Source organism: Parasteatoda tepidariorum, chromosome 5 (genome assembly GCF_982258835.1).
Source record: "Parasteatoda tepidariorum strain Cologne lab strain chromosome 5, Ptep-v5.0, whole genome shotgun sequence".
NCBI lineage: Eukaryota > Metazoa > Arthropoda > Arachnida > Araneae > Theridiidae > Parasteatoda > Parasteatoda tepidariorum.
Genome location: NC_141759.1, coordinates 93,600,895 through 93,621,976, shown reverse-complemented (window position 1 = coordinate 93,621,976; position 21,082 = coordinate 93,600,895). Strand labels below are relative to the sequence as shown.

Below are 21,082 nucleotides of genomic sequence, written 5' to 3'. Positions count from 1 at the left end.
AATTTTTTAACACAGAAACTTTAGCTTAATACCAAATTTTTAAAATAAAAAGACAACTTAAAATTTTTTAATTAAACTATACAAAGATAGTTTGAAAAATTTTAAAGACTTTAAACAAATAATTCATAGAATTTATTTGTATTATATTAATTTTGCTATAAACAAAACATTATATTGTAATGTAGGAATATCTCATTCAAGGTCAGTTTGAGTCTTAGGAGAAGATTTACAACATTTGACAGCACTTTCAAGTACTGTATTGTGTGAATACAGTCTTTATATTATTTCTTATTAAAAAAAAGTAATAAAAATGCTGGGGGTTTACGAGTTTGCTTTTAATAGTATCAGCCTCAAAATCAGAAAATGAATCTTACAAAAGCAAAAAATAGAAAAAGAATTAACTATTTAAACATTAAATCAAAATGGAAAAACGCCTAAAGCAGCTAAAACCAAATTTGATTTATTTTAATTTAGACATTCAATGTTTGTTTGAATATCTAAATCAAAATCATATTTAAATGAAATATATTAGCACAACTAATTCATTTTTTAAAATTAAAACACATTTTTTATGGATTCTTAATTTAATTTTAATGTAAAAATTTATCAAACAAAATTAATTTTTTTCCAGCATAATTTGTAAAACTTGTACAGCAATAAAAACTTTTACAGCAATAGTTTTAAATATTGTTTAAACGAAATCTCCAACTTTTCTATCAAATAAAGATAATAGACTAACTTAGCCAATTGTTCCCATTCCCTTTGAAGATTGTCCCAAAAATCAGCATCACATTTTTCTTCTTCTTCCCTTTCATCCTCAGTTCGAACAAATGTTTTGAAATCTTTACTTTCCTGGGCAGACGTTTCCCAAGCTTCCTCTAAACTTTCAACGGGCTAAAAAAATATGGATTATTTCTATTACACAAAATTACTAAATACATTATTATAACTATACAAATATTAAAAATATGACATTTTTAAAAACCACTCCTATGCACCTTATTTTCTTGGGCAGATGTTTCCCAAGCTTCCTCTAAATTTTCAACAGGCTAAAAAATATGGATTATTTCTATTACACAAAATTATTAAATACATTATTTTAACAACATAAATATTAAAAATATGACATGTTTTTAAAAACCACTCCTATGCACTGACCACAGTGCTGACGTAAAATATCCTTAGTGGTAGACGGATCATGGGTTAAAGTCTTCTTGCCGTGAGGCTAACCGTGGGAGGTTTACGTGATTTTCCTCTCCAAGTAACACAAATGCTTGTTGGTTCCATCAAAAAGTCTTCCAAGAAGGCAAATATCTTCCAATACTTGATCCAGGAGTTCACTTTTATTCTGGGTTGGATTTAAAATTACAAGGAAACGGAATTGAAAATTAAAAGTCGTTAACCCAAAACATTTTGTCGGCGGTTCATTGATGGTTATAAAAACCATTCCTAAACCATAAAAATAATTATCTAACACAGGGTGCATAGTTAAATTTCATAACAAAAAATAAGCACCTTTTAAGTACTTTTTAAGCACTCAAAAAATATTTTTAAGCACTATATACATCAACAAAATGCAAAATAATTTTCAAAGACTTTACACGATCATGGTAAAATAACTAGTTTCTGACAAAGAACTCTTTTCTTAATTATATTAGCCATTATAAAACGACCAAGAGATTTTTTTGTTTCGTTATCAGAGGGTGGAAAATGAAGTCTGAAATGGAGAATATCTTGCAAAATGCAGCAGAGTTGCACTTGAGAGTGCAAGAATCTCATCAAATATTTTAACAAACTTATAAGATATGGCTCTCATAATCGTACCTCGGATTATCTAGGACATTAAAGAAAAACAGTTCAATGATTCCGGCCACGGAGTTGAATTTATTCAGCCGGGAGGTCGAACGCCACTCCCTGAAATATTGTATTGATCCATCGTAGGGATCAAGGGGAGTATTCTTCCACACTGAACTACAACAGGCTGTGAATAAAGCAAGTACAGTCCTGGATCTTATGAGGCAGTTGGCACTTGAGATAATCAACAAAATCCCTGAACTAGATATCCAAATTTACACAGATGAGAGCAAAAATGAAGAACATCAATCCGGGAGTGGAGTATATATTAAGACTCATCATAGCGAAGTCAGAAAAATTAAAATTAGAAACCTGGACAATTGCTCGGTGTTTAGAAGCGAACTGTTGGATATTGAAGCCGGTCTTGAGGCCATTTTGAATGATACTAATTATAGAGTGGTATGGATTTTGTCTGATAGAAAGAGTTCATTGCAGCACTTGAAGGACTGGTTCAATGTTGGTGACCGCACTAGTATCGTTATTTTGAAATTACTTAGACAGATTGCTGTGTTTCACAAAGTGCACCTCGAATGGATTCTCTCACAAGCGGATATTTACGGAAATGAGGGCGCTGACGACTTGGCAAAGCAGGGCTCGGTTGAGCCATTGTATTCAGTTGCCTCATTGACTTTTGACGAGCTTTACTCCATCAGGAAAAACAATAACTTAAAGTCTCGGAGGGTCCCTCCATCTCATGATTGGTATTGGCGGAGATGTCCAGGGGGCTCCATTGGCCTTTCCTGCGATAGAGCTGACCAGATGGCACTGTCAAGATTTGCCAGGGGCCACCTGAGGAGTGACTTCTCGTGCAATGGCAACAGGGTTTTTCCGGTTTGTTCTAAGTCCGGAGTGGAAAGTGCGTCCCTGTAGCACATTCTGGCTTGTCTCCGTATTTTGAAGGAGACTTTCGTGACGGACCCTTTGCTTGCCCTGGATATTTTGAGAGTGTATGGACTCATGGATAATGTCTACCTGCCGCTAGACAGTGAGGGGATTAGTCACACACACACAGAATCTCACCGAACCCAGCGCAGCAGACGCACGTGTGTCCTCCCATGTATTTCATCAAACATGTAAAATAATTGGCGCTTTTATATGGTACGTACCTACGGGACGCCAAAATAGATAGTTGAATGAATTGTGAAAACGTTGAATACAACAGTGTGAAAAGTGTACTTTTGCAGTATACGTGGCAAAAAATCGACATGGTAAATTTAAAAAAAAAAAAAACATTTTCGAAAAGGGAAAATTAAGCACTTTTTAAAAACACCTTTAAGAGCTTTTAAATAACGAAAGTTGAAAATAAGCATTTTTTAAAATTGCTACACACCATATAACAATCCTGCTGCTAAAAATACATAGAATTCAGGCAAAAGGCCAATAACTAGTTTAAATGTGCATATTTGTAACCTATTTAAAGGTTTTTAATTCATTCCCTTTTGACAAATGTATTTTATTTCTAGCTGGCATCCCAAATAATTAAATTGACATGTTTGCTTCCATCTTTAAATCAGATGTCTACCAATCCATGTAAACTCTGGGGAAACTGAAAACTATGTATTTTCCAATTTCATAAAAAAATTTAAATTACTAAAAAACAACTTACATGTTACTAGTAGAATACTGTGTTAAAAACTTATGTTCTTATGTTCGCGTTATTTTTCATTTTCTTCAAATTGAAATAAATAAAAGGTTAATAGTCAAGCTGAATATTTATTCTAATTATGACACACTCTGAAGTTGTAATCAGCTTAGATTTAAAAAAAAGCTGCTGGAAATAAAAAATAAAATTAAGCACAGTTATTTTAGGTAAATAAGCATGATTTAAATGCAGCACAAAAAAAAAATTTCAGAGAAACGTAAACAAACATACATCAAATAGCACACACATATTTTATGTGAGGCATGTGATACAGGGTGCGTAGTCAAATTATTCAACAAAAAATAAGCACCTATTAAGCACTTTTCAAGCACTCAAAAAATATTTTTAAGCACTTTAAAAAAATATCATAATTAAGCAGGGTTGGAAAGTTTTGGACAATTGGTTGGTTTCATCTTGTTTTAACCATCATGTTAAAAAAAGAACTCTTGGCATTGTTTTTGACAATTATGACCAATCAATTATTCAAATTTTGACAAAATCATGAAATTCTGAATGTGTAAAACAAGTGGCGTTTTCATACGCTATGGACTGACAATACACCAAAATAGATTGAGGGAGAATGAGTTGTGAAAATGTTGAATAGAACAATGTGAATTGTGTCTTCTTGTATAATTCGTAACGAAAATCAACATGATAAAGGAAAAATCTCATTTTGAAAAAGTGAAAATTAAGCACTTTTTAAAAACACCCAATGAAAAAAGCACCTTTAAGGGCTTTTAAAAGACAAAAATCGAAAATAAGCACCTTTAAGCACTTTTTTAAAATGCTACGCACCCTGTAATAGTATGAGCTGAGCTTATTTATATTTAATGCACACAAGAGTCATTTCAGAAAGACGCCCATTTCATAAACTGCACGTCACAATAATGACATAATAAAATTACTCTGATTTTGAAAACAATGTAAATAGCAATAACAATGAATGCATTCCTAAATGAATTGCATAAAAAAGAGATTTGTTTGCTACTGCACTAGATTTGCGAAAAAGAAAATCCATGTGTAAGGCTGCACTTCAGTAATGGCCTGTCAGAAATTGCTGTAATAAAGAATTTCAAATTGAAATAAATAAATAAAATAAAAAAACAAGCATAAATGAATACATATGCGTCAATGTGCGTCATAATAATGACATAATAAAATTATTTTGAGTTTGAAAACCATGTAAATACCCATAGCAATAACAGCCAGAAAAACAATGAATGCATTCCTAAATGAATTGCATAAAAAAGAGATTTGTTTGCTATTGCATTTGCACTAGATTTGTGAAAAAGAAAATTCATGTGTAAGGCTGCACTTCAGTAATGGCCCATCAGAAATTGCTGTAATAAAGAATTCCAAATTGAAATAAATAAGTCTGAACTCACGTGAGGCCAAGCAGATGCAAAATCTGAGCTCCAAATGTCTGCAACAACATGCTTGTCTCTATCAATATTTTCTACCTCCACCTCCCCATCACTGACTTTTTGTATAAATTTCATAAACTAAAAAAAAAACATTTTACACACGTCAAATATATATATTAATAGCAGATATACATATACATGTTTTATTCATGATAAACTGTGATGCATTTTCTATCATAAGAAAAATTTATAAATAAAAACAATTTTAATAATTTTGATAGTAAAAAATTTCAAGTCAGTATATAAACAGATATCTAGCAACCAAATATTTATATTATTCAGAACTTATGCCACACAGCCAGAGAACAAATTAAAATACCCTACAAGCTATTCATACAAATAAATCAGCGAAATTAATGAGCAAAATAATATAAGTCACAAGTTAAATTATATACTTTCATTTAAAAAAATATATATACATTATTAAATATCATTTAAAGGGGAAAAAAGTAATCAAAGCAAATTTTCTGCCAAATAGAATAAGAGTTTAAGAAACAATAAGTAATCATTAAGTGATTGATAAATACAAATAAAAAACCTATACCATTAAAATTAAATAAACAAAATAAAAAATTTATTTTCAGTTCTGTCAACTCTAATCCATTACATTTATTGCAGTTCTTATTTTGTAGTAAAAATTGATGATAATTACCACAAAAGTGTCACAAACAAAAATTGTGCTAAAGCAAAACTTATCAGCTGTCACAGCATATGATATAAGATTTAATTAATCTAATATAATAAATTGAAGTAATTGATAAATGCAGTTATTTTCAATAATTAAAAAACTAACTAAAAATCAATTGTTTTTCCCAAACATTTCTCTGCTCCCTTCTCCTTTATAAAGTTGTGATTTATCTTTAATTTCTTAGCCAAATTTTGATCAAAAATCGCTTTTATATAGTGGATCCTGGATGAAACACTTTTGTAAATTTATACAAAGATGAAAAATTTCTAAAAATTGATTTAGCTGATATAAAAACAGGGTAGCCACAAAAAAATTCAGAAGAAAAAAAACTTCCCAGACTTTTCTGTAACCATTGCATATATACAGTGAATTCGCGATAACTCGAATCTGATAGGACTGACGAAAAACTTCGACATATTGGAAGTTCGGCTTACCGTTAGCTTCGGTTTTGGACTTTCAAAATATTGTCGAATTATTTAATTAATGCTTATTAATTACAAATCTTCTAAATGCTTACAATATTTAAGATCATTTTTCTGACAAGCCATTTACGATGAGACTGTTTGAAGCACTTTATGATACCCTGGTCCATCGGCTGCAACTTTGCTGTTGTGTTTGGCAGGAGAAACTGCAAGTTTACTGCTTTCAAATTAGGTAGATCACTATGTGCTGTGCATTTATCCATAAAGAGTATCACATTTCTTCTTTTAGCGAAGAATTTCCGATCCAATTTTCTTACATAGTCTTCAGATAAAACTGATGTCATCCAAAACTTTTTGTTAGACTTGTAATCCACAGGATACGTTTTTACATTCTTGAAACATCGGGGATTTCGGTATTTTCCGAGATGCATTTCCTCCAACTAGGACAGTCAAACGTTCCTTGCTCATTTTACCCCCTGAGCAGTTTTCATCCTTTAACATCATAGTCTTATTTGGAAGATATTTAAAAATAAACCCATTTCATCAATATTGAAAACATCATTTTCACTGTATCCTTGAAGTATTGAAGTAAATTTGGTAACGTTTCATTTAACCACTGTTCACATACTTCAAGAGGGACAGCTTTAGCTTCTCCATGAAGAGTGCGAAAGACATTGTGTGTGTGTGTTGCAAAGGAAGGGGCAAGATATCAGCTCCTAGGTTTTTTTCTTGCTTTAAGAGATCCAAAAAAAAATCGAGTTAAAGGAGTGAAATTCGAGTAATCGAGAATAATTAACATGAAATTGAAGATAAAAGGGTCGGGACCTCATAAAAAAATCGAGTTATAGTAATATTCGAGTTATCGTACTTCGAGTTATGGCCAGGGGTGATTGTGAGCCAAAATCAAAATTCCGGAAAATTTCTTGAGTAAAAAAAGTTTAAATCGAAAAATTAGAAAAAAGTTTAAACAAGGTTTTTTTCCTTTTCTCAACATTTCTTAGTTTACTTAAAATATATTTAAAATTTTACACATAGCTATACCATTTACAAGTACCTATGTCGACCAGGAGAAGTAATTGAAATTTACAAATATGTTTTTCTTTCTTGATTTTATGATCATAATAACTATTTAGTGATAAAAAATGAATATTAATCTTGAATATAAGCTTATAAAGTATCTAGCACTCCCTTACAAATAAAAGAAACTGTGTTTTAAAGTTCCACCTTTGAAAATTTGATTTCCGGAAACTTTTGTGATCAATGATTTTTTGAAGTTTGTGAACCTTCTATCTCCGGAAACTTCCGGATCACGGTTATCAAAAAATCCGGAAATCCGGAGTTTTTCCGGAGCACAATCAGCCCTGTATGGCGAATTGACTGTACATATTTTTTATTACTTTTACACTTATGCCTTATTCATGCACAAAGTATATCACTAATAACTGACTATTAAAGTTGAAATTAAAATGTTTCTTTAAAGAAAAAAAAAAAAGGCTAAAAATGTCTTTTAGGAGGGGGGGGGGCAATGAGTAAAAATTACTGTATTTTTGACTTAAACTTTAACTTTTTTTCTGACTTTTTGGGTAATCTAGTTTAAATTTCAAATTGATATAATTCTCTGACTTCTCCTTGTTCTGTAATAACCATGAAAAACCAAAGATAAACATCTTAATGTCATTAATTAGAGTCAAGCAGATATCAGCTTGAAATTTTCAAGATTCGATCCAATAAGGATACATTGAATGTAGAGTTAAATACCATAAATTTGATGCAAGGTGTTTTTAGATAGATTTTGAACTTTTAAATCAGCAATTTGATCTTCAGATCATTCTCAGAAATTAGTCAATGTATAAGTGATAAGAAATACTTTTTGAAACATTAAATTTCTGATTTATTTAAGATAAATATTTGAAAACAGCAATAAAACATACTTTAGATTCCTTCAAATTAGGATCATTTACAGAAGCAACAAGATCAGTAGCGATTTCTTGACAATTCTTATTTTCAGCACACTGTTCAGTTTTAAAGTTTTCAGCCCAATCATTACCTAAAGTACGCTGATTTCTATAAAAACAAAAAAACAACTAAATCAAATTTGTGAAACACTTCAATTGAAATATAATACCTATTAGTTAGTTATAAATAGCTTTTTCCATGAATGCAATAAATGAAAAATCTTTCTCGTCATATTCATTTGCACCCTCTTGCTCCATTTACAGATGAATGCTTTATTTTGGATAGACTTCAATAAAATTATAAAGTAATAATCTTTTTTTCTATAATAATTCTACATCACATGTTACAAATGATATAATAAATATGACAAATCAAATTTTAGGGTTATTCCCTACAGTAAACTATTTTCAAGTTGTACAAACAAAACAAAAAATTTTAATTTCTTATAATAAGATACAGTATAAGGTACTAAACAAGAAAAACATACCAGTCTTGCTCAATATTTTTTAAAAAAAAATAAAAACATTTAAATTATTAAAAGTTTAATTAAATGAGGGAATATTAATATGGTGTGAGAATAATATTAGTTATGAGCAAATTTGAAATGATAATTTTCATAATTACATATTTAAGTATATGTCAGTCCTTAATTGCCTAATAAAATAAAGTGAAACAAAAATATCTTTCTTAACTAGTCCTTAAAAACACAAGAAAATATAATTATTTGCTTGAAGTTTATACCCATAAATAAAACAACAATGCATTTTTCTTAAACTATTTTCTCAACGGAAATTGGAATATCAATTAAAACATTTTTAGAAAATAAATAAATTTCAAAAATTAAACTTGTCATCTCTTTTTGTCAGAAGTAGGATAAACAAACATGTCGAAAATGATTAAAATCTAGATTTTTGATTTAAAAAGAATATTTTTGATGATTGATTTGATGTGGAATTACATAATTACAATGTGAACCTATTATAACTTCATAAATTGGTTTTGACATAAAATACTAAAAAAAATTTAAGTAGCAGTATACTCACTGTATATCTTGTTCAGATGTAATTAAATACTCATCTGCCCAAGAATTATCCAAAGAATCAAGAGAATTTAGTCGATTATTTTCATAAGCAAGATCATGAGAATCCAAGTAAGCTTCAACCCAGACATTTTCCTCAGAACTTTCATGCTTGACTGGAAAAAAGAAAATGAAAGAAAAGAACACGATTAATAAAGTATGTGTTTAATTCAAAATAAAATTTAAAGAAGTAATATTTAAAAAAAAGTTATACACACATTCTTTATTACCTTCAGGAGGCTGGTAGTATAAAGCATCAATTTCAGACATTTGATGCAATAAACTCTGCATATTGAAAGTTTCAGGAGCATGTCTTTCGGCTTGATTGGTGTCCAAAAGAAATTCCTTGACCAACTGTAGTAAAATTAATACCACAAAATAAAAATCACAATATCATAAAAAAAATTTTTCAGTTACTTAAAATTATATTTATGTAGGCAGGAGTTATAATGTTTAGAAGAAAGTTGGGTCTGTTAACGGACCCTTCACAAAATATTTTTTCATAAAAACGGACCCTTCATAAAATAATTTATCTTTTCATCGGACCCTTCACAAATTTGTTTATATTCATTATCGTTTCGTTAATCGAATAAACCCTTCCGGGGGAGGGGGGAGAAGAAAGGCTGTTCGAGACAAACTAAGTTTCCCTAAGTTCTTATTGATATTAAATCATGATTTTTCTTGTAAATAAGTAATTGATCAATTTATATTTATTCATAAATTAATCAATAGAATATCATGTAAATAAAAATTATTTTCTGGCAATTTTTTAAATAAAGTATTATAAATTTAAGAATTGTTGAAGTTTACTTAATGTGTAACACATTAAAAGTGGCTATTTAAAATATGTCAATTGAAATTATTAAAAATGTGAGTGATTTTGTTTCCATTATTCGTCTGCAATGAATATTCTGTGTTGAGCAGTTTAGGCTTAATACCAAATATTTGCATGTTCCATCTCTAATTTAGTAGCAGCAATTGTTGAGCAGAATCTTGTACCGATTTACAATTTAAAAACTTCTAGGAAAGGTTTTTAGCAATTTTTGCAATAACAGGACCCTATTTGCACAAATTCACAAAAGCAGGACCCTGGTTGAAAGAATGTGACTTAACGCTTATTTTATATTCACAAATTATAAGTAGTTTTTTCACAATTTTAATAAAACAAGACCTTTCACAAAATGTCTGGACAGACCCCTGGTAGGGAAACTGCTTGTAAAAGTTGCATAAATTTTCGTAAAAAGTTTATACTTACTTGATCTGATGCAGAACCCCGAGAAGATTGAACAGCCTAGATGGGAACAAAATGTAATATTAATTAAAACCAAATATATAAATTTAAATGCATCAAATAAGAAAGTTTTAACTGAACTTTTGGTATAAAATAATAATATTGCATTAGTAAAATATGAGGCTAAATATTTATTTTTAAAAATCGTCAAAGAAGTATGAAAAAATATAAAAAATTCAAAATAAATTTATTAGAAATTTTTTTCTCTTTAATTTTTTATAAGAATAAAATAAGTTTTTGGCATATTTAGGTCAGTATATTTAATATAATTCTCAACGAATGTGATATAATTCTGAACAAATGAGACTAAAACAGAGTAATATTAAAAGAATAAAAAAACAATCCAAAATTATTTGCAAACTTATATTCCTTGATAACAGATTGATTTTACTCCAAAAAGTAGCAAAAATATCTTCTGAAACAGAAGAACAAAAGGGGAAAAAAGCAGTATTTTTGCTATTTGAATAATTTTTAGGCAAGGCATACATGCACTGGCATACCTACAAACGCCAATTTTTGAAATTACAGAAGATTCACTAAAAAATTGCAGAAGAAATCACTTAAAATACAGAAAATTTTATGACATTCAAAACCTTATGAGAATTTATAGTAATTATGTTATTATTTATAGTATTTAATTGAAACATTAAATCATGAAATGCCTACAATTTTGTAATTTTATTTTAGTACAAAACGTCTGATTATATAATGAATTCAACTTCATTTTATTATAAAAGATTGATCCTCACATTGATCATTTCAAACAATTTGCTTAATCTTCCATTGCAAATAATAACAATAATGATAATAAAATTCCTAAAATAAAAAATTTTGAATCTTTCGCATTAAAAATAATATTCTTTTTTCATTTTTATCAATTCCTTTTCAATAAAATGACACAATTAGGAGAATTTTTGATTGATATAAATCAGATAGAACACAACGGTTGGTGAAAATGTAGTAAAATTGAATTGAGCATATCATTACCATGAGCAAATGACTAATCAAGCCAATTCTGAAGCAAATACAGATTTTTTTATTTATTTTTTTAAAGAATCCTGAATTTTGAATAACTGTATTATCACAAGCTAATTTTTTATTGTGTCGATTTCTTCATAAATCAATGTGATTTTTCAATTGTATTTTCGGCAGGATTGATTCGGCTATGGATTTCGGTTGTTGCTATGGATATTGGTTAAAAAGGTTTTAAAAAAAGTAGCGTTACGTTTTAATGTGATGGGCGAATTTCAATCGAGCATTTGTCTTCTCACTTTTGGACATACTCGATTCGCGATGATTCCATCGTATTTTACGTTGTCTTTATTTGTGGTAGTTATTGCTGCAGATTTATCAGCAGTTTTAAAGATTGTTATTTTTTTCTTCAAGTTTATTACACCAGGCAAATTTAGAAATGCATGTATATTATTTAACTGTGTACAGGAAGTGATTTATGACACAGGATAATGTTATATGCTTTATAACAATTAGAAACAAAATGAACTAGTTTATTTCAAATTACATGCATTGTATGCAATATAATGCGGTATGCATTATGAAATTTTAAGATCACTGAAAAATTAAATACTTCTGGAATAATTTGAACACAAAATAAAAATGTATGCATCCTAAATATTCATCTGACATAGAGAGGCCAACATTTTCGGAAAAAATTGCCACTACAAGGAGAGAAAAAAATATGACTGTCACGTCCAACTTTTCAAATGCGATATGAAATTTAACAGGTTAAACAGGTGGAAAATGTTACGTATAAGCTGATCATTGATTTTTAATGCCTTTTTTTCCCCATTTGTTCACAAACACCTAAAATTGCTTGTTAGTACCAGTCATTAAAATTAAATTTAATTAATTTGGATCACTAGAAATTGAAATAAGTGCTTTATATTTGCTATACAGTAGAGTAATATGTTTTTCTTCCCACAATACTGCTCCTTAGGAGACAGTTTTAAAATCATTAATTGCAATGTTCTTTTCCAATTTTCCTTTTGAACTTGAAGGTTTACTCGGAGACATATTTTTCATAAGGAAGATTAAAACAATTAACCAATAAATATACCGATGCATGGTTCCCCATAAATATATTACATAAATAGTTAAGACCTTAAGTATGTAAAAATTTAATTATAATAATATAAATTTAATTATAACAAATAATTACATAGGCTACAAGATCAGATTTTAAATAAAACTCATTAACATAAACCTTTCAAAAAAGTAGCATACACACCTGTTGACTCTTATCTTGGGTAAAGTGGCCGGCAACCTTCAAGAGAGGGTTGGTTAGCCCACAATCAGCTTCAATCAAGTCCCTCATAGCCATGTTAAGAGCCGGGTGTTTCGAAATTTAGCAAAATCAAATGTCACGGGAAGAATTAAGTGTCATGGGCATGCCACAACCTTCCTTCCTTACCATGTCTGAAAAAGAAATAAATTATCATTTTCATATCATAGCTATTTTAAGTCTTGATTATGCTAGGTACAATGAATTATTTCATAAGAAATTGGGATTTTCAAATTATACAGTGAATCTGCAAATCAAGATATATGATTTATGACAAAGAATTAGATTGAGCCATGACAGCTCCGGGGATAGAGCGTTCGTCTCATAATGATGAGTACTGGGTTCGAATCCCAGTGATGGCTGATCCATACGATATCAGCATTCGGTTTGCACCGATCACGTTGATGACATAAAATGACACAGTGATGATGATATCCTCAGTGGTAGAAGGATTATGGGTTAGAGTCCTCTTCCCGTTAGGCTAACCGTGGGGTTTTCTCTCTCCATGTAATGCGGGTTAGTTCCATCAAAAAGTCTCCCACGAAGGCAAATTTCTCCCAATACTTGGTCCAGGACTTTCCTTGTCTTTTATATTCGGTTCAAAATTACAAGGCTACAGAGTTAAACATTAGTAGTCGTAAACCCAAAAATTGGGTTGGCTGTTCGACAGTTATAAAATAGATTTGATTAGCTGCATCATGCTGTTTTTAAATAATACTGAAATCAAACTGTTATGAGTAAACCAAATCACCAAATCTAATATGGATGAAAAGGAAGTCCGATAGCTAGGCGCAAATGTCGCCAATTGTGAACCAAACGCGAGCCTTTTCTAAATATTTTTTTTAAATGTGAATGATAGCGATTATAATACCAAAACTATTATCTTAAAATACATAGTGTAAATATAAAATATTTTATATTGTATTTTGTTACTAATAGTTGTGACCTTGATCAATCTAACTAATAGTTTTGACCTTGAATTTTGAATTAAATTAAAAACTGTTTTGTTTACAATTCATTAATATTTGTTTATAGTCGAGCCAAGTCGCGAAGTGAATGACAGAACAGTTGACGGAATAAAAGTCGAAAACGTTCAATTATAAACAAATATTTACTAATAGTAAACAAAACAAGTTCGACTATAAACAAATTAATGATTTGTAAACAAAACTGTTTTTAATTTAGTTCAAAATTCAAAGTCAAAACTATTAGTTTGATGATCAAGGTCACAACTATTAGTGACAAAATACATTATAAAATAACTTATATTTACATTATGCACTTTAAGATAATAGCTCTGGTATTATAATCACTATGATTCACATTTAAAAAAAATATTAAAAAAATAGTTAGAAAAAAATTTATATTCAGTTGGCTACTCTAGTGCAATACCATAGAAACAGAGATTTATTTTAAGATATACTAAATTAAAATAATGTTTCAGAGAACAAAATCATAAAAAAAATATTTAATTAACATTGTGTTTTAAAATAATAACCAAATAATTGCTAATGAAAATTACCAAATTATTCTGAAAAAGAAATTAAAATTTTAAATTAGTAACTAGTAGATACCATCTTTAGCTCATCAATAAACATTGAAAATTTGTAACATTTAATAATTAATGCATGGTACACAAAAATAAAAAGCACACATTTGTTTGAGATCAATATTTTCTCATCAATAAATATTAAAATAATTGGCTCTTAAAAAAGTAATGAAGATTTGTTAACATTTAATAATACACATAAGGTACAAAAACAATAAAAATAACATATTTTTCTGACTTCAGTATTTGGAATGTTCAGCTCTTTCATTAATATTGTTAAGCCAAACTTAACATTTTCATAAAAATGAGGGAAAATTGGAGTAGTTTATGTCAGAGTGTAATACTGTTATATATAAAAAAAAAATGCTTGGCAATTATGCATTAATCTGCTGAAAGCTAATGAAAAAGCACAATTTATGCTACATATTTATTAAGAGATAATGGCAAAGTTAATTGGGTGTTACAACTAAATTGAAAAAGGAACATTTCTCAATTATTTCAATATAGTGAAATCACAAGCAAACTGCAAGATTTTGTTGTTATCTGTATTACTTTGATGTTTAGAATAAAAAGTATTTAAAATTTTAAGTCAGATATAGTACAAGTGAATCTTCTATATCAAGAAATCCCCGCAAAGTTGTTTACTTTAAAGAAATTTTTCAGGAAAGTGTAAAGAAAAGTCCCGTTAACATAGGAGGAAAACATCAGTGAAAATTTAATTCAACGAAGTTTATAAACAAAGAAGGTTTATAAAAGCTAATGGTAATAAGAATTTTATAATAAGAACTTGTCAAAACATGTTTTAACCGCGTTTAGTCATTATTAAATAGGTATATTATTTTACAAAATTGTAGTATTACATACAAAAAAATAGAGTGATTGCGAAACTCTTAATGATCTCTAGGTATCAAACAATAAAGACAGATAAATGGAAATGGAAACTTGATCCGGGAGATTAGTACGTTTAAAGAAACAAATTTTATTTCTATTTAAATCACAAAAATGTTGCATCATCAAAATTCAGAACAATTGTCACTGAAATTGCATGATTAACTAGGCTTACAGCTAAATATGTACTTTTTATTTTTTTAATGTTCAATACTTTAAAACATTAAAAGCTAAATAGATTAACGAAATAGCGGATAGCTTACTCCTTTTTTTTGCACACAAGCGCTTTAGATAAAAAAATAATAATTATCGTAAGCATTCGAATTAAAAGTTTTCGTTTTATATTTCAGTGATAGCACACATCTTAAGAGATGTTGCCATATTTTTTAAATTTGATTAGAAATTGTACATTGCTTCAGTAACAAGGACTAAATTTTACTGTAACATCTGAAGCGGTGGGTCAGATTTTTTTGCATGTAGGTCGGTTGACACGATTACATTGCTCCAATCAGGTTCTCCATCAGCAAGGTCAGGATCCTGATTAGTGTATATCCGACGGCTGATCCAGATGCAGTTAAAATGACTATTTATTTCGAATTTAAATGCGTAATAGTCGAATGAAAAAAGTACAGACTCAAAAACGATTATTGGCGATCGAAATGGGCTGCAGGTGGCGTAGAGCAGAACTCTTTTCCTATGACAACACTTCACATGCTTTCCCCATTAGCGTGTGGAAAGTCATAGAGGAAGGAAGTACGTTAGTTTCTCTCTTGATTTTCATATAGATTAAAATCTTTTAACTTGAAAAACTATATGGAACTGATAACTACATTAAACATAGTTCTAAAGAAAAGTATCATGGAAATTTAAAAAAAAAATTTGTATTAAATAAAGAGGAAAAATATTAAGAAAGGGGAAAATATCGTAGTACATTCCTATACAACTGAAAAGAGGAGGAGAGGGAAGGGAGAAGGGCTAAAGGCATGAAACCGGTCTCTTCCCAGATGGCGTATTCGAGTGTTGCGATCGCGAATATAAGCTATAATTATTGCTTAGGAAAAATTAGAAATCACGAAGAAAAGAAATATTCCTGCTAAACTGTTCCTCTAAAAGTTCTTAACGCAGATGCGAATTACAAATATACGTGCACAGGGAATGTGGTTTTTGATTACATCATAGCTCTTTTTTTTCTACTTCTAAAATCTTCGGATCATCCTCATAGAGCATTTTCACAGCATGCTATTTACTTATGGTGATCACACACCAATGTGATTCTCCCTTGCTTGAATAGTTCGTCGTACACGTAGTTTCTTAACATTCGCAACGCGTCTAGGGCAAGAGCAAGCAGTGTGGATAATCCTTTAAGGATGTTTTCCAGACCGTCGCCAATAGCTCATTGTGCAGCTCTAGTGTGACGCAAGCGAAATAAAACTATCTTGTTTTAAAAAATAAAAAATAAATATGCATCGTAAAAGCAAATATACAGAGTATTAAAGTATCCAATTTTTATATATTACTAAAATGCCCCGTTGTTTCATACCCCTTTGGAATCTGTAAGCTATTACGTTGAAGAATGACCTATAGATTCGAAACTGTTAGATGTGATACCTATATAGTGAAAATTCCTTAGGTTAGGAGTAAATTTCTTATATTTTTGTACTAAGATCAAACATAACCTTATTTGTTTTTGCTCCTATACTTATAAAATATACAGAGTATTCCGTACTAAATACCCTTAATATGTATTTTGATAAATCTTGTTAAAAATAAAGTCACAAAAAATTTATAGATTCTCAAAAAAGGGATGACTCCTTTAGGATCAAATTAACGGTCGCCACTGGTTGCAGGGCGGCAGAATAAAACAAATGAAGATTAAAAAATTATCTACCAGTCACCACAAGATCACTTCTTTTTTTAAGAAAAAAAAACCTAATTAATGTTAATTTTTAATAAATATGAAATTCAGCACTATTTGAGAGCACTATCAGCTTTGAAAGAAATACCTTCCGTTAGTTATATCAGCTTGTTAAAACCTGTGGCGTAACTACCACTACGAAAATTAAACATCAATCCACTGCTATATAATACATGTTAACTTGATTCAATTGCAAGATGCCTTTTGATAAATGAAAGTTGGCATTGTCGATAACTCCTCCCCCCACAAGCCCTACAACTGGCGACTGGCGAGTCACAAAATTCCCTAGTTTTGCACCTGCAGCCCATTTCCATCGTCAATAGTCGATAATTAAAAATGCCTGAAAATTTAATCAAACAATAAATAAAAATTACGTTTTCAGTATCGCCTTCCTACTGTCATTAGATTTGAATAGCATTGTTTTTTTTCGTTGTAAATGTTAATTTTCAATTCTAATATGCATTTTTTAAAGAATGCATTTCGTAAAATACATATAATAGGTTGTCATTGCGGAGCAACCTGTATTATACTAATTCATGTTACCTCATGTTCACTAATATTTTAGGCTTACACGAAGTTCTTTTTTTTTTTTTTTTTTTTTTTTTTTTTTAATCAAATGGTCGTGAACTCAGTGTGAAACATTTCAAAAAATTGAATTCTCACGAAATCTTTATCAGGATTACAAACATAACTGTTAGTCTATCCAGTATGGCCACAGTCTGGAAAAATATAAAAAGTGGTGACAAAAGTTTGATGAGGTTTTAGGTAGGAAGTACTTTATTTACGTAGCACTAGAGCTGCATAATGGGCTATTGGCGACGGTCTGGGAAACATCCATGAGGATGATCCGAAGACATGCCATTGCAATTTTGATCCTCTGAAGAGGGGATGGCACCCCTGTTTTGGTATCCCGATGACCTGCGCGCAAAGTTGAGTACTTTATGGTAGAACAGTTTAAGGAGGACCGATGCAGCACACCCTCGGTCCCCATGCAGGCTGATCAATTAATTTACTCCATCATTTTGCAATTACAGCACATTAATTTAAGACATACAGACCAAAAGGAAACGAATTGGGGTATTTTTTCTATGAATTTGAATTATTAATGATGTAAAAATAATAAAGTAAATAAGATTAGTTACAAGGAATCACACTATATATACACAAAAAAATGGAGAAAATGGAAAAGTAATAAATATAAATGCGTAATCAACTTTCGACACACCTTTTAAATATTGAGTTTTGCCAAAAAATGTTAAACCTTACTCACTGTCCCTCCCCTTTAAACGCCTCTTCATCACCTTCTCCCCCTCACATTTTCTTCAATCTGAGTTGTTCTTTAGCGTAGAAAGGGCCTTAAAGGCCTGTTTACACGGTCCAAGTTCTTGAATCCGAGAAATCGGTAGAATTTTTTTGTCCAAGAAACTGAATGATTCGTTGACACTATCCAAGTTCTTGAATGTCACTGATTGGTCAGAAGAAAAACTTGCGCATGTGCATTGTTCATATTCAACATTATGAAATCATACTTACCCCTTATGAAAATTTAAGGTATATTTAAGGTTGATTTGAGGTATTTTTGAGGTATATTTGAGGTATATTTAAGGTTGCAGAGAAAACAGAAATAAAAATTATACCTCGTAAAGGTTGTAATTAAGGTGTACGAGGTTGATTTATATATACTTCAGCTTGTTTTGAGGTTGTTTAAAATTCACTTCAAATCATCCAGACTGATAAGGTGATTTTTAAGGTATACCAGGTTTATTTTCTTACATTTGTAACAAAAGAGGTATTTTTGAGGTGTAAAATTTTTTACCTTATTTCAACTAAAAAGAGTGAGATATTTATTGAGGTATATGAAGTCATTTTATTTATACCTAAGCTTATTTTGAGGTTGTTTTAAATTCACTTCAAATCAACCAGACTGATAAGGTGATTTTTAAGGTATATCAAGTTGATTTTCTGATACTTGTAAAAAAAGAGGTATTTTTGAGGTATAAAAAAATTGACCTTATTTCAACTAACGAGAGTGAGATATTTATTGAGGTATATGAAGTCCTTTTATTTATACCTAAGCTTATTTTGAGGTTGTTTAAAATTCACTTCATATCAACCAGAATCATGAGGCAGTTTTTAAGGTTCACCAGGTTGTTTTTTTTACACTTGTAACAAAAGAGGTATTTACGAGGTATAAAAAATATAATTTTTTTCAACTAAAGAGAGTGAGGTCTTTATTGAGATGTATGAAGTCATTTTATTTATACCTAAGGTTGTTTAAAGTACACTTCATATCAACTAGCTCACTTCCCAGAGTTCCGTGCTAGCCGGCAAATGGGGTGTGTGTTTACAATCGAAAGTTTCTTTAAAATTCGGTAAGTGTGCTTGACATTTATTAATTTAGCTTTGTCACTTTTAATCAAATACGCTTCAATTTTCAAACTTAAATTTCATTATTTTTGTTTTAAAGACGCGTCCTGATCTTACATTATTTAAGTCGGAGGATATTCTTTGAGGCTATTGTTGTAGGCTTAGCAATAAGACAGATCAATCTAAATATTTCTCGTCGCTGTTTAGGGTAACGTTACTGGTGAATCGTTACAGCAGGTTACGCACAGTATATTTTATTGTTTGTAATTTATTCAAATATAACTATTCTTTTTGTTTTGCTTAAATGTATATGTTTTAACGTAGCAGTATGCAAGCTGATTGAGTAAAAGGTTCATAATTTCTCTTATAAATAAATCACTGAAAATTGAAAGTTAACAGTTTTTATATATTGCAGGTAATAAAACAAATAAATAATACTATTGTAAGGAACGAAATGCATATTTGTTGCCTTCAACAAAAATCTAACATACATATTTAACTAATAAAATAAACATATACAATAAAAATTGCAATCAGGGTAAATACATCACACAAAAATTTTAATATTTCTTCAAAAGTTGCATTTTCATAAAAATATATATTTACAAACATGAAGAAAAAAAACAATCCTGTTTTTCGAAGTAAATATTCATTTTTTTAAATTAATGTTTACTTTAACAGGTGATTCTAAGGTAGGAAACAAGTTTACCATATCAAATCAACAAATTTCATAAAAAAATATATGAGAATTCCTAATAAAATCTGAAATTTTTTTTAATAAAAATATATGTAATATGAGATAAGATTCAAGCTAATTTTAGTGAACTAATTTTTTAACCCCCCTCACAAATTAATAAAGCAAACTTCATAAATTTTCATAATCTGAAAAATATTTTGTTTTTAAACTCCAGAAATGATGAGAAATTGGAAATTCTAACATTATCGCAGAGAAAGAAAAGAATTTTTTTTATTTTTAAATGTGCAGAGTAAATAAAAATATAACGCTAATAAATAAAGAATTTTGAAAATTAAATTCTAATAACATTAAATTATGTAAGGATCACAGAAAACTATAATATCAATGAAAAAAAAATCAGAACCGAATAATTTCGGTAATAATAAGTGATTGATATTAACAGCGATTACATTATATATAAGCGGGGATTACTGAACTTACATATACATTGCCTCTAGAGAGAAAAAAGTTATTCTAATTCTAGATTGTTCACCACATTAGCAAAATAAATTTTTCCAGTGTCATCGCACTGGATGGAAATACAAACAGAAGATATATTTGTCACAGGAATTAAGTTAAAGTTGCCAGAATTAGTTACTTGTGTAATATGGCTTAGTTCAACATTAAAATTAAGATTAAGAGAACGCTTCTTTTCATCAGAAATCATTTCTTCAATAACACCATAATAATTCCAGCAACAGCATATTGAATTCTGACAAGTACAAGTTACTAAAATTTTTACGAAGAAATTAATGCAGCCTAGTTTAAGTTTACTTGCCCTTTTATACATAAGCTTGGTTTAGTTGAGTATCTTAAAAGTATTTGTATGTGTATCACCTATTAAATAGTATCTGAAGTTAGTTAGCAAAAAGGCAACTATAGGTAAAGGAAAACTCCCTTATGAAAATTTAAGGTATATTTAAGGTTGATTTGAGGTATTTTTGAGGTATTAAGGTTGTTTTGAAGTATATTT

At 29.6% G+C, this 21,082-nt stretch overlaps 1 protein-coding gene across 8 annotated transcripts in view; it reads right to left on the bottom strand.

Annotated features, from left to right (window-relative positions):
* The window catches only part of Pex5 (peroxisomal biogenesis factor 5), a 29,136-nt gene extending 13,565 nt beyond the window's left edge, over window positions 1–15,571 (bottom strand). The window contains exons 1-9 of one of the 8 annotated variants that reach the window (XM_043042233.3): window positions 15,355–15,493; window positions 12,601–12,788; window positions 10,320–10,355; window positions 9,283–9,418; window positions 9,030–9,180; window positions 7,962–8,094; window positions 4,882–4,998; window positions 999–1,049; window positions 740–894 (exon numbers count right to left, since the gene is read on the bottom strand). In XM_043042233.3, coding sequence (XP_042898167.2) covers window positions 740–894; window positions 999–1,049; window positions 4,882–4,998; window positions 7,962–8,094; window positions 9,030–9,180; window positions 9,283–9,418; window positions 10,320–10,355; window positions 12,601–12,693 — 872 coding nt within the window. In that variant the 5' untranslated portion in view covers window positions 12,694–12,788; window positions 15,355–15,493. Of the gene's footprint in view, window positions 1–739; window positions 895–998; window positions 1,050–4,881; window positions 4,999–7,961; window positions 8,095–9,029; window positions 9,181–9,282; window positions 9,419–10,319; window positions 10,356–12,600; window positions 12,789–15,067 lie in introns of all 8 variants that reach the window. The other 7 variants (XM_043042235.3, XM_087164547.1, XM_043042234.3 and 4 more) reach the window with 7 other exon arrangements.
* Window positions 15,572–21,082: the final 5,511 nt, after the last annotated feature.